The sequence below is a fragment of the Cebidichthys violaceus genome, unplaced genomic scaffold (assembly GCF_023349555.1).
Source record: "Cebidichthys violaceus isolate CVI_PGR_0920_01 unplaced genomic scaffold, fCebVio1.0.p SCAF_183, whole genome shotgun sequence".
Lineage (NCBI taxonomy): Eukaryota > Metazoa > Chordata > Actinopteri > Perciformes > Stichaeidae > Cebidichthys > Cebidichthys violaceus.
The window spans coordinates 78436-90948 of NW_027176354.1; the positions used below are offsets into that span (position 1 = coordinate 78436).

The window sequence follows — 12513 nt, forward strand, 5'->3', positions numbered from 1 at the left end:
AGCATCCGTTGCCGCCACATTACAAATTTAACTCGCGTATCATATGCCGTTAAATACTGTATTATTGGCTGGCCTGGATGTGGAATGCTAAAACAAGCTGATAATAAATTAATGATAGGATCACATCGCCGCTGAGACGCTGTGTTCAAAAGAGCCCCCCCCCAAAAAAAAAAAAAAAAAATCTGGGATGAGAGACCATGTTGGAAAAAACGGTTAGAAGTCTGAAGTGGCTCATTAGTATGTGTGATTAGAAGAAGAAGAAGAAGAAGGAGAAGAAGAAGAAGCTCCCAACCTGGAGCTCTTTGATGAGGGCGGTGCATGGTGTAGCTGTGCAGCTCTCAGGTTACCATCTGCCCGCTCGCCTGGCATGCAGGCCTGAAACCCAAACTCCTGCTGGGATGCAGACCAGCAGAGAGGTGATGTCCCCCATCACAAAGAAGCCCAGTCTCTCTCTCTCTCTCTCTCTCTCTCTCTCTCTCTCTCTCTCTCTCTGTCTCTCTCTCTCTCTCTGTCTCTCTCTCTCTCTCGCTCTCTCTCTCTCTCTCTCTCTCTCTCTCTCTCTCTCTCTCTGTCTCTCTCTCTCTGTCTCTCTCTTCTCTCTCTCTCTCTCGCTCTCTCTCTCTCTCTCTCTCGCTCTCTCTCTCTCTCGCTCTCTCTCTCTCTCTCTCTCTCTCTCTCTTTATTTGCAGTGTACACTTCGTGGCCCGCTAACACTTGCCTCCATCTTTGGCAAACCAACGTTCCGAATTAGTCGGCCGTCAAGTCAAACATCCTCTGTGATCTGCTGGGGTCGGCCCGGGAGAACACGACGCGCTTTATGTTTCAAACTGCTGAAATATCTCCATATCATTCTGATAGATGTTCCCCAAAAAGATGCATCACTCTGGGACCTAAACAGCTTTGTCCCACCATCAGCCAACTTCCTCCCAAATGAGTGACAGGAGGGAGAGAGGGGGGGGGGGGGGGTGATTAGCTGCATAAACACTTCTCATATAGTATTCATGTTAATTATCGCGCTCGCTGTGTACCAGGATGGAGCGCAGAGGAGCTAATGAGATTGGGAGACAAAGGGAAAAAACCGTGAGGACAGTGTGCATTTTAAACAGAGCGAGACATAATGAGACGAAGCAGGACCGGAGGAAAATAAACCGGCTTTGTTTGGATGTGAAGTTTTTTCCGCCCGTCAACAACAAAGTCTCAGTGGGAATCTACTGAGGAGGAATAATGAAGCCTGATCAGCAGCTATACGCTATCTGCTGGCAGAGGATCAGTAGAAACATAACTACTTAAGTGTGTGTGTGTGTGTGTGTGTGTGTGTGTGTGTGTGTGTGTGTGTGTGTGTGTGTGTGTGTGTGTGGCAAGCACATCCAGAAGCATCCCTCTCATGAATGAATGGGGCAGCTGCTGGAACATCTGGATCACCTTTCACAGCAGGTGGAGCGTGTCACTGAGAGCATCCTCTCTGCTGGACCCGGTTTTGTCAATACGGTCGACGTGTCATGCTTCATGGTCCCTCACTTTAATTAAAGGACTTTTGTTATTAAAAAATGTAAATAAAATCGCCGAGCTCGTTGCACACGTGAGGACGTTTTATCTTCACATTAAAAATCATAGTTCACAGCCTTCTCCTTTATTATTTCTCACATAAAGTTCATTTTGTTTCTCACCGTCTCTCCGGGGCGCCTGCAGCACGGAGGCGTCTCCGATGGCACGCGCCCACCTCTTCCGCCTCCTGGAGGTTGGCGAGCGGGTCCTGGACCTGCGCGACCCGAAAGCGCTGCTCCACCTTCTGCCGGGCCACGCCCGGCGCTCATCCAGCGCCTCTTGAACGGGTAGAAGTAGGCTGTGAAGTAGGCGCCGACGTCCGCGCCGTCCGGCCCTCGGTGCGCCCGGCATCCGACGCAGTCGCTCAAGTTGAAAACCAGCTTCGCGCGGCCGGGCGACGAGGAGATCCTCTGGACGGTCAGGGCGCTCTCCGTCAAGCTCACCGAGTACCGGACCCTGTCGTTGAGCGCGTCGGTGAACTCCCCGTACAGCACGCCCACGACCCCGTTCCGCTGGCGGGATGGGTCCTGTTCAGAGTTCTCCATCCCCGGGGCGGAGAGAGAGAGAGAGAGAGAGGGAGAGAGAGAGAGAGAGAGAGAGAGAGAGAGAGCGACGCGTCCCGCAGGCCGGTGAGGCGGATGGCGGCGCGGCTGCAGACTCCGCTCTCCTGTATCAGCACCGCTGCGGGACCCTCTGAGTGAGATGATGAGAACAGCGGCTCTCCTAGTTCACAGTCTCTCCCTAGTGACCGAAAGAGGGAACGGCAGCGATGGAGCCGGAGGAGCTGCTGCTGACCTCCGTCTTGCAAGCGAGGAAACCGGATCAGCTACGAATCAACCTGACGGTCAGTTTCAAGCCTCTGCTTATTGGCCTATTTGCAATTATGTGGAGAACAAATCACCAAATAGGATTATACAATTATTACTTATCATTTCAAATTGGAAATGAGCCGTCTTTAAATCCAGATGTATTTGATTTGACTCCCTTAAATGTCATTGAATGTGTATGTGCAGGATAACCAGCGTTATCTTAAATAGGAGAAAAGGGTGAAAACTATATTATCTTTGATCCAGAGTTGCTTCATAAATACCATAGTGAAAATGAAGAGGTTCCTCAGACGTATCTCTAATTTGTGAAATGAATCAATTCCACTATATTGATATTTTTTTTGCACTACAAGAATCTCTCTTCATTTTTTTTTCATTGAGTCTATTAAGTATGTCGATGTCCTCCGATAGATGTCCTCTAATGACTTGTTGAACGTGATCCTAATGATCAGCCTCAGTCACATCATTGGCTATAATCACTTGATTATAGGCACGTGGAGCAATGACACAAAAAACAACACATGCAATCCGAATTAATCTCTTACATTTTATGTATTATTTTTCTTTGTTTGACACATCTCACCTCATAGTCAATAAATGTTAAAACAGCTGTGAGAAGAACCACTTCCGTTGTAATTTATTTTTTGGATAATAACAGTTTTTACAGTAATCTATATCATCTATTTTTATAAATTGTTAAATCTTATCTTAAATTCGTATTGAGTCCAGTTTCCATGTAAGGAATCAAGTTGAACTTTTACCACACCCAGTCAGCGATCACGTGGGATGTGACGTTTTACATCGTATATAAACGTCATCACGCCGGGCTTCCGTCCTTGTTTTTCCTCTTTCCTCAGCGGAGTGTGGGCTCACGAGAGGAGAAGCTCCAGCGCTCACGCGTTACGATGACTTTACTTCTAACTATGAAGTTTTCTGCACACGAGCCGCCGTGAACAGGTACTACTTTCTGCGTAGTGAACGAGACTTTAAGTGTGCCGAAGTACCGGGACTTGTTTCATGTGATTTGTGCTAGCTAGTAGCTGTTAGCTGTTAGCTAGGCCGACACGTGGAGGGAGACCGGGTTGGGCAACCGTTACAGAAGGACCAGGGAACATGCATTACATCCACATGTGTGACTTATATATTATATAATATATATGTATTGTTATATTAATATGTTCACTTTACAGGACGCTGTGGTCGGTGCGGAATGAGGCTCATCATCCGGCCAACACGGTCTAATCCAACACAATGAAAGGTAAGAGACTGTAAATGTTTTTATTTAATAAAGATGTCTGCAGTGCACGTGATGATCCTGTTATCCCTGTCTGAAACAACGTGTTGAAGCAAATGGTATCTGACTAGCTGCAGACCACGTGTGTGTTTGTAGAGTCACGTGGTGCTGGACCATCATTAATGAAACGTCTCCTTACGTCACAGGTTCGAGGTTCATCTGGATCTCTTGACGGAGAACGAGGACTCCTGGTGAACAGGTTAGTGTACCACGCTCTCCCCTAGCGAGTGATCCGCGTCGTGTTCAGTGATGAAAACTGCTGCATAGGAAGTGCCGTCTTATACGATAACTGACGATGGAAATAGCTGTTCTGAGAAACGCCGTCAAACCGTTTGCTCGTGGTGTTAATAATCTGAACACTTGATGATCTAGATGTATCCCCCCCCTTACAGGACGTAACGATCTGCACCGTATGACCGTACAGGACGACCTGTGGGACCTGAGGAGAGTTAAACAGGTGAATGTGAGGCTGAAGCCTGGTTTAAAAGTCAAGCCGGTGATGATACAAGTTATCCCTGTCTGAATTAAAGTGATGAGTCATGGTAATCTGAGGCTTGACTGTAGATACAGGACCGGTGTATCTTTTAATGTCAAAGTTTGCTGCATCATTGTAAAAGTGATTTTTTTTTTTTTTTCCTATCTTGCAGATTATTACATCAATGGTGAAGAGGACGAACAGCTGGAGTTGATGTTGCGCACATTAAGAAGTTTGATCTGAAACATGTTTAATGAAAAATTTGTTTATTAAAAGTGTACAACACTGGAAAAACTGTGATGGCACGTTAGAAGCATTCAGAATGTTCTGTCTGCTTTACCTGATGACCGAAATGTATTTCTAAATAAAGTTCATTGCAAGTAAAAAAAAAAACGCGTGTGAATTATATTAAATCTTCTAAACATTACTGGGAACAACCAGCATGAGTCAATCTGTGTTGAAAGATGATCTGTGAGATTTCTTCTTTAGATTCTCCAAGAAGATCTGCTCCTCCAGGAGGTATTCACGGTCCTGTGGGGAGGAAGTAGTCCGTTTAAAACGTAGGAGTCACTGCAGCTAACTGAATGTGACTTTATATTAAGGACTCTGTCTGTAGTCCCATGTGTTTAACTCTGAGAATCTGCTCTCCAGATGTCAAATCTGTTTAAACGGCTTCAATGAAATGTTTGAAGAACAAATCTGTAAAGTCTAATGGCATTCCTCTGCTTTCATGTTCCATCTTTAATCCTTAATGTTTCTGAGTAATGGTAAAATGCCAAGCTGATAACCCAGTGTTTAACGTCACATTGCTATGAATTGTGGGTAACTCCCTCAGGCAGTGTCTGCAGAAATGGGGACTATGAAGGGTTGAAAATGTCCGGGGGGGAAAAAAAAAAACCTCAAACCCTACAACATGATAGTGGGACCGCCCTGAACCCTCATGGACTGAGTGTGTGTGTCTGTCAGTCACCTTTTCTGCAGTGTACTTCCACAGAGCCAGACTGGCCTGCAGAGCCGTGGACTGAGAGCTGGCTAACGGGGCCGGAGGGGGAACGTTCAGGGTCCACGTCAGCTCGGGATTTGGCAACACTGAACCTGCATCTACAGATAAAGATAACACAACAGTGTTACATACTTAACATTACCATAACTACTCTATGTAGGTCAACAACAGAGTTGACCTCACCTGGTGTGGTTGGAGTCATCAGCGGTGACGAGGTAATGGGAGCGTTTTGTCTCAGCCTCTCCGTGTCCTTCTGCAGGTAACTTGACCTCATTCGCTCCTGTAACGAGACGGTTTTAGGTTTCTAGCGCATCGGTTATGTCACGCGCTCCGAAGCCCGACCCTGAAGAACATCCGACTCGCCTGAAGGATCCGTTGTTCTTGCTGCCTCAGCCGCTCCGTCTGCGCGTGGATATTCCGGAGCCTCGCCTCGTGCTCCGCCTCCACGCGCTTCGCCTCCCGCAGCGCTGCTCCTCCCTCCTCGTACTTCTCCGCAGCGAGCTGCAGAGAGCGCGACGCGTTCAGAGCTCAGATATCACACAGATGAATGCATGTAGGGGGGGGGGGTTACCTCGCTAAAGGCCTCCACCTCGTGGGCTCGTGTCTTCAGTCTCAAGGCCGTGCTGCTGATTCTCTCCTTCTCTCTGTCCAGTTCTTCTCTCAGTCGCTCCAGAGTCTCTCTCTCTTGTGCCACGGCCGTCTCCTTTTGTTTCAGCTCTGCAGTGTGGAGCTTTAAGTCAGCTTGTTCCTACAATACAAGACAGAGAGAAAATGTCCTTTTGTCCCGGGGAGCTGGACAAAAGTAACATCCCGCTGGAGGCCCCTCCGTTCTCTGCGTGAAGCTCACCTGCGCCAGACTGATGATGGAGCCCTCTCTCTTCTCCAACAGGCTGCCGACCTCCCGCTCGGCCCTCTCGTGCCTCTGCTTCTCCACGCTGTGAAAGTGGGCCCAGTCGGCGGCCAGCTTCCTCCTCTCCTCCGCGCAACGCTGCATCACCGACTTCTGCTCCTCCAGCAGGGCGCTCTGGTGGGAGTCGGGCGGGAGGGGTTAAGGGGGGAACGCCGCGTACAGATGCAGCAGCAGATGTGGGCGTTCGCCCCGGCTCACCTTGGCTCTCTCCAGCTCCTCTCTCTCCATGTTGACCTGCAAACTGAGGGCGTGTCGCTCTCCCTCCAGGCCTCTTTGGGTGGACTCGGCCTTGGCCTGCTCCGCCGTCATCTTCCAGCGCTCCTGAGGTAGATAAAAGAAAAGGTACCTTCGGTCTTCGTATCTTTGCACTTGCGCTGAGTCTATTTTTAAAAAAAAAAGTCAGATTTGCCCCCTGACCTTCTCAAGCTGTCTCTGCTGCTCGTTGAGCTGAGTGTCCATCCTGGAAATGATTTCCTTGAGGTAAGCTCTCTCCTCCACCATGGCTTTCTGCTGCTGGGCCAGACGGTCCTGCATCACTGACACGAGCATTCAGACAATGACCTTAACCCACCTGCGATGCGGCGCCGCCTTCCAGCACGCTATTAGACAAACTTGACCTAATTGCGCAACGTGAGCACATCTCTGTGTGTGTGTGTGTGTGTGTGTGTGTGTGTGTGTGTGTGTGTGTGTGTGTGTGTCGGCGGTACTTCGAAGCTGCTCGTCTCGGTGCCGCGCTCCTTGCTCCAGGCCGTGAGCCGTGTGCTCGTGTGTGCTCTCCACCCGAGAAGACAGATCCCCGAGCCGAGAGGAGAACCGCTCCATCTGCTCGATCACCGCCGCAAGAGACCTGGGAAAAAAAACAACAACGACGACATGCGATCAAACAAGACCAGCAGCTATTTAACAAAAGCATCGTAGAGATGCTGACCCAGATCGGTGTTGGTCGGTGTGGAAAATCTGTTAAAGTAGAACAAAAAAAACCCCATCCTGTTCTTGTTTGTGATTTGTGATGTTGTGCTCTACGATACAAAGACACGTAGTAGATTATAACTACTGGCGTCCTCCGATAACCTCTAACCTCGTCTGAGACGATGCGCTCGTTACCGCATCAATCTCCTCGTCCTTTAGCTTCTTCAGCCTCCTGACCTGGTCCTCGTGGTCTTTCTTCATCTCCAAGATGGACTTCCTGGACGGAGACGGAGGACAAAACACACCGATATGTACGTCGTATATCTGTACGCGCGTTGCTTTAAAAGACGACTTCACAGCGGTGCCGTCTTCCTGTGTACCTCTGGAGGTCTCTGAGTCTCTCCACCTCGCGGTCTCTGTCTTGCTGGGCCAGCGCCGCTTTGCGCTGGTACTGAGCCTGCAGCTCCGAGCGCTCCTGCTCGGCCGATCGCGTCGCCGCGGAGAGACGCTCCGTTAGGTCTTCGCGCTCCTCCCGCGCTTGCGTCTCCCTCTGGGCCGCCGAGTCCTCCAGCAGCTTCACGCGACCTCTGGAGGTGCAAAAAAAAAAAAGAGCATACTGTCACACACGAGCTGCTTCAGCTGCAGGGAGTTATGCATAATGTATGTTAAACATGCACATCTGTGTGTGTGTGTGTGTGTGAAGAGCTACTTGTGTGCGTTCTCCATCAGTTCCATGTCCTGTTTATGCCGATGCTGGACACTCTCCAGCAACATCTGGCTTTGCTCTCGCTCCAGCTGCAGAGTCGTCACCTAGGACAGCGGTAACACAGAGGAGTTGTGCAGCCGCATGGAGGTAACGGAAGGAGACGGTAGTTTAGGGGCAACAAGGGGACAGCGCTGGCGTACCTGTCCCTCCAGCTGGATGACGCGAGCCTGCAACGCTCGACAATCTCCGGGGCGCTGATCCCTCTCCTTGAGTCTCTGCAGGACCGCCGGATCCACGGCGCTCCCTAGACCCAGCAACTGAGAGTGCATCACCTGTAAAGAGGAGAGCGAACCCGGTGACGAAGGCATCGTTACATTTCGATTGAATCTAAAAAGTGGAGAAGCCGACCTGCTGCTGCTGTAGAAGCAGCTGCTGCAGACCGTCCGCCGGAAGCGTCACCTTTTCAGAAGAAACGGGACGGGATTCAGACAAGCTTAAATGAGAGGATTGGCCCAATCGTGACACAGAGACGCATGGATACCTGATGTTGGACAGCAGTTGGTGTATTTTGCAGTAGGTTGGTCTGCTGAACAGCTGGAAAGAAGACAAACAACCATGAGTAATGAGTTTTGACGACCTGCTCACGTTAGATTCATGTTGAACACTGAATCTAAGACTACTTCAGATTGTCCCAAGATCACCTACACCACAACGGAGGCTGCTGCAGGGTTTCATCCGGAGCCTGACTGGGCCCTCTTAGCACCCTGTGGGACGGTGGGTGCTGGGGTTGGGTGTGGCCAACGCTAGCAGCAGAGGCCGGCAAAGGACCAGTAGGAGGAGGAGGACAATCTGAGGGGATGAGACAAAAGTTAGAGTTTGTCCGAGGTCTACTTTAGCGTGGAGAGCGGCCGCTGAGGAGGCTCTTGAGGTGGAGGGGAGCTGAGGCCGGGGCGAGCGGCGATGGAATCTATGGAGTAAATACTCGGACGAATACCTCGCCTGGTCGTCTCTCTGACGGGAGCGGAGTGAGCGGCGGGGCCGGGCTGTCCGACAAAAGTGCTGCTGCGCAAAAAAACAAAAGGAGAACGACAAAATTAGCAAAAAGAGCGTCAGCGGACAGCCGGTGGGTTCGATGTTTGAGTCGCAGAACAAACATCTCACCTCGTTTCCTTGACGGACGTCAGAGTGTCCTCCCGGCCTCTGGGAGCTTGTCTACTGAAAACGAGAGCAGCTTATCGTTCACTACTGAAAACACAAGCGTCTTCCGTCAGTGTGTGTGTGTGTGTGTGTGTGTGTGTGTGTGCGTGTGTGCGTGCGTGTGTGCGTCTTTATTCTCTGTTGTGTACCTAACGGTCGGCTCCAGATCTTCTCCCAGGCCTAAAGGGTCCGTCTGCTTGGATGTTTTGGCCTCAGAGGTCAGAGCCTTCTTCCTGCTCAGAGCTCCTGCTAACCAGTCATCCTCCTCCTCCTCCTCCTCTTCCTCTCCCCGCTGGCCTTTAGAGACCTCTGGCTTGGCTTGTTTGGAGATATTATCGGTCATGGCCGCCGTGGCCGTGGCGTGACTGCCGGTTAGGGAGGGTCTTCTCTCTAAAGAGGGAGAGGAAGGAGCCTTTGGAGACTCTTCAGCATCCCCCACCAGGAAGGTGAGGCCGTCGTTTGTCTTGAGGCCCAGCCAGTCGGCGGAGCTGCGCTGTCGGGTGGGGGTGGAGGTGGAGGTGGGGGTCGGGGTGGAGGGTTTTGGCTTCTTCTCCGGTGTCGAGGGACTGACGTCCTCTGTAGAAAACCTGACGATGAGACAAAGTAATCTAGGGTTCAGTTTACGACGGCAGGCAACACACACACACACACACACACACACACACACACACACACACACACACACACACACACACACACACACACACACACCTGACGGACTGTCTGCGGGACTGGCGCCCCTCAGGCGTGGATCCCAGGGTGGGCTGATACGAGCCAAACGTGAGGTCTTCTTCCAAAAGCGGTTCTGATAAATGGGAACAGAATTAGTGTTTATAATATTTGGTCCTTTTTTTTAAAAAAACGCTACAGAGGCCCGCGGCGGCGCTCTTCACCACCTCTCCCGCCGGAGGTCCTCTCGTGTTGCTGCTTCTCTCGGGACGGAGGCGGGTCCTTCCTCTCGCCCGTCGGAGGTCGCTCCAGAAGTCGAGGGGAGGTCAAACTCTCCAGGATCTCGTCGAGTTTGGTTCGAGGTCTCTGAGGGGTCTCGCTCCTGAGGAAAGGCACACGAAGGCAGGGGGGGGGGGGGGGGGGGAACCATTTATGCATGAAACGGTGAAGGTGAATAAATGAGCCCGATTCTGAAAGATGTTGCTTCGTCTTTGTTTTTAGCAGCATCCCCGAAGCCCGGAGCACCACAGCGGCAATTATTCATCGCTTGAGCACTTTAAATAAGGACAACAAACGAGAGTGAGAACAGAGACGCTACCGCTCCGCGTTGGACCAAAGCGCAGCCTCTTTTTTCTTGGGTTTGTTTTTGTCGCTGTCAAATCCCAGAGCATCCATCAGGTCATCCTTATCCTCATCAAACGTGAGGCCGCTCGCTTTTTTTATCGCTGCCGATGAACAAAGAACACACACACACACACACACACACACACACACACACACACACACACACGTACTGTACTCTAGTGTTTGTTTGTTTGAAGGTTGAGAGTAAAGAACCGGGGAATCGTTTGAAGGCTCACGCGTTTCGGCCTTTAGGACGGGAGACGCTGAAGGAGACGGCGCTCCGGGTTTAGCTTTGGGCTTCGTTTCGTCTGGGAGCAAGTCGTCAAGTAGATCCGCCAGAGGGTCGTCCACGTCTGCAGAGGGAATTACATTCTTTACACTCTTGCGTACTGTTTTTCTTGGGGCACCAGACTGCAGTAAATGACGCGTCGGGGGAGGCTCACTCACCGGAGAAGGTGAACTTCTTGTAGTTGTGCGCCGCAGACGCGGGGGCAGAGTTTGGCTTCCTCCCTGCTGCGGCGGGTTCATCTGAGAGCGGAGGGACACACACACACACACACACACACACACACACACACACACACACACACACACACACACACACACACACACACACACACACACACACAGCTGCTATTAATGCAAAACTTCAAAGCCGGGCAATAAAGCGGAGCTAATAATGAGAGAATAATGTATGCGAGAACGCTCCGCACTTACCCGCTCCCTGTGGTTTCACTGTACTTTCCGAGGTGGGAGAGTCTTTCTTCGGCCCTTCATTAGCAGGCGGCTTTGTTTGTGCCGGAGCTGAACTGGGCTTTTTATTCGATGCAAAGAGGTCAGCGTCCATATCATCCATGTCCTGTACAAAGGAGGAAATAAGAGGCAGCTACAGAGCTGAACCGTGTCTCTGTTTATGATGACCTACCTTCATGTTCTTCAGGATGTCACTGGGGTCTGCCGCCGAGACGTCAGAGTCCTGGACCGAAAGAACGAAGAACATAATCAAATAATACAAATATAAGACGTGCGTCTTTTCACGTCTCTGTCTGCATACCTCAGTGTCCCCGTCCCTCTTCACCTCATCTGCCAGCATGCTGAAGATGTTATCGGTGGCAGAAGTGCTGGAGAAGAAGAAAAACAACAGCAGCTCAGTTTATTCATAATCAGTGGTGTGTAACTCTTTGATTCCTCCAACTCACCGGGTCAACGGTCCACTGCGAGTTGCTTTCCCCCTTCCTGGGAGTTCTGGGGAGTGAATCGTTTAAAAAAAAAAAGGGGGGGGGGAATATAACGCATAAAAACTCTCACAGTGACGAGACAATAATGACGATGCTTCTGCTCACTTACTTTTATCATCGAATAAGCTGTCGAGCAAAGCTCCATCTCCAAGTGAACCTTGGGAAAACCGTATGAAACACTATATTAGTACCCTTTAAGTTGCCTTTAAGACGTAATACATGCTCCATTCTGACTGCACTGCCACCACCAGGTATGTGTTGGTTGTTGCTGTTGTTCTGCAATCTTAAGTACTTGTTCGTGAATGTATTTCTGCTTCTCTGATACAATAATAACACAGTACGCAAAAGAAGGAACGGGGAACAGAACTCAAATAACACTCGAGGAACTTACTTTTGGGTGGTTTGCCCCTCTTTGCAGCCTATAACGTCACACAACAGTGAATATAATGAGGTGTTTTACAGCTGTAAACACTCGTGTGCATGCACACCAAGATATTTAAAACACGAGTTTATTGTATTTATTCAGGAATCCTGTTAACACTGATACATTAAAATATGGACGCTAGCACTAATTTGACTCACCATTTTCTTTTTAAATCTCTCCAGCTAACGTTAGCTTAGCGTAAAATCTGAGCGTAGCTAGCTAGCTACTTTAGCTAACCTAGCTAAATCTGATTAGGCGTCTCCGGTCTCCATTGGTAACCACTGTGGCTCGTTCACGTTATAACGACCCGAAACACGCTCGTGGTTAGTTAATATATGCAAAGGCGTCGCATCGTTTGCGTGCTTTAATACAACCGTGTGCAGCCAGTGCGCATCTTTAAAACTGCGCAGGTAACGTTACTTGAAGTTAACGTTGAAACGAAACGCGCCGCCGCTACTACAGCTCTACCTCTCAGACGCTTCCTGTTTACAGTTCGCAGTGCATTGTGGGTATGGTAGTTTTTTTTTTAGCGCACCCTTTAAGGAAACACATTTTCGAAAAAGGTGTTTGTTTTGGGCTGCGTTGAAGTGATGAAGGTGCTTGTTTGTGGACTTCCTCTGACTTCTTCACCCGCTTGTTTACTCGGTGAAGCCAACCAAACGCTTTGACCACCAGGTGGCGTAAGAGCGTAG

The 12513-nt window shown here is 50.0% G+C and overlaps 2 protein-coding genes, 1 long non-coding RNA gene and 2 other non-coding genes across 8 annotated transcripts in view; 3 read left to right on the plus strand and 2 right to left on the minus strand.

Annotated features, from left to right (window-relative positions):
* LOC137874301 (sphingosine kinase 1-like) overlaps positions 1-2090 on the minus strand; it is an 8483-nt gene extending 6393 nt beyond the window's left edge. Inside the window, 3 exon segments of the mRNA XM_068712934.1 lie at positions 1668-1722; positions 1724-1804; positions 1806-2090. Of these exon segments, the coding sequence (XP_068569035.1) occupies positions 1668-1722; positions 1724-1804; positions 1806-2090 (421 nt within the window).
* Positions 2091-3225: 1135 nt separating this feature from the next.
* LOC137874295 (uncharacterized) lies at positions 3226-4403 on the plus strand. Its single transcript, XR_011103284.1, has 5 exons — positions 3226-3329; positions 3563-3630; positions 3813-3865; positions 4059-4123; positions 4314-4403. It is a non-coding gene; the product is annotated as an uncharacterized lncRNA (long non-coding RNA).
* Positions 3909-3982, plus strand: LOC137874304 (small nucleolar RNA SNORD49). Its single transcript, XR_011103286.1, has one exon. It is a non-coding gene; the product is annotated as a small nucleolar RNA SNORD49 (small nucleolar RNA).
* LOC137874303 (small nucleolar RNA R38) lies at positions 4155-4224 on the plus strand. Its single transcript, XR_011103285.1, has one exon. It is a non-coding gene; the product is annotated as a small nucleolar RNA R38 (small nucleolar RNA).
* A 164-nt stretch (positions 4404-4567) lies between the features above and the next one.
* Positions 4568-12297, minus strand: LOC137874294 (fas-binding factor 1 homolog). 4 transcript variants are annotated; one of them, XM_068712927.1, is made up of 31 exons: positions 11980-12297; positions 11789-11816; positions 11507-11554; positions 11359-11404; positions 11214-11280; positions 11085-11135; positions 10877-11018; positions 10607-10687; positions 10396-10512; positions 10134-10260; positions 9763-9917; positions 9578-9671; positions 9016-9453; positions 8831-8884; positions 8664-8731; positions 8375-8518; positions 8211-8263; positions 8078-8128; positions 7870-8001; positions 7673-7773; positions 7344-7550; positions 7133-7240; positions 6762-6901; positions 6472-6590; positions 6253-6375; positions 5992-6168; positions 5716-5892; positions 5508-5645; positions 5328-5424; positions 5112-5242; positions 4568-4672 (listed from the first exon to the last, which is right to left on the minus strand). In XM_068712927.1, the coding sequence occupies exons 1-31, from the start codon at positions 11980-11982 to the stop codon at positions 4589-4591; spliced, it is 3501 nt and encodes a 1166-aa protein (XP_068569028.1). In that variant the 5' UTR covers positions 11983-12297; the 3' UTR covers positions 4568-4588. The 4 variants fall into 4 exon arrangements, with proteins under 4 accessions (XP_068569028.1, XP_068569025.1, XP_068569027.1 ...); XM_068712924.1 differs by having other exon boundaries at positions 8831-8881; positions 10134-10512; XM_068712926.1 differs by having other exon boundaries at positions 8664-8728; positions 10134-10512.
* Between the last annotated feature and the right edge of the window lie 216 nt (positions 12298-12513).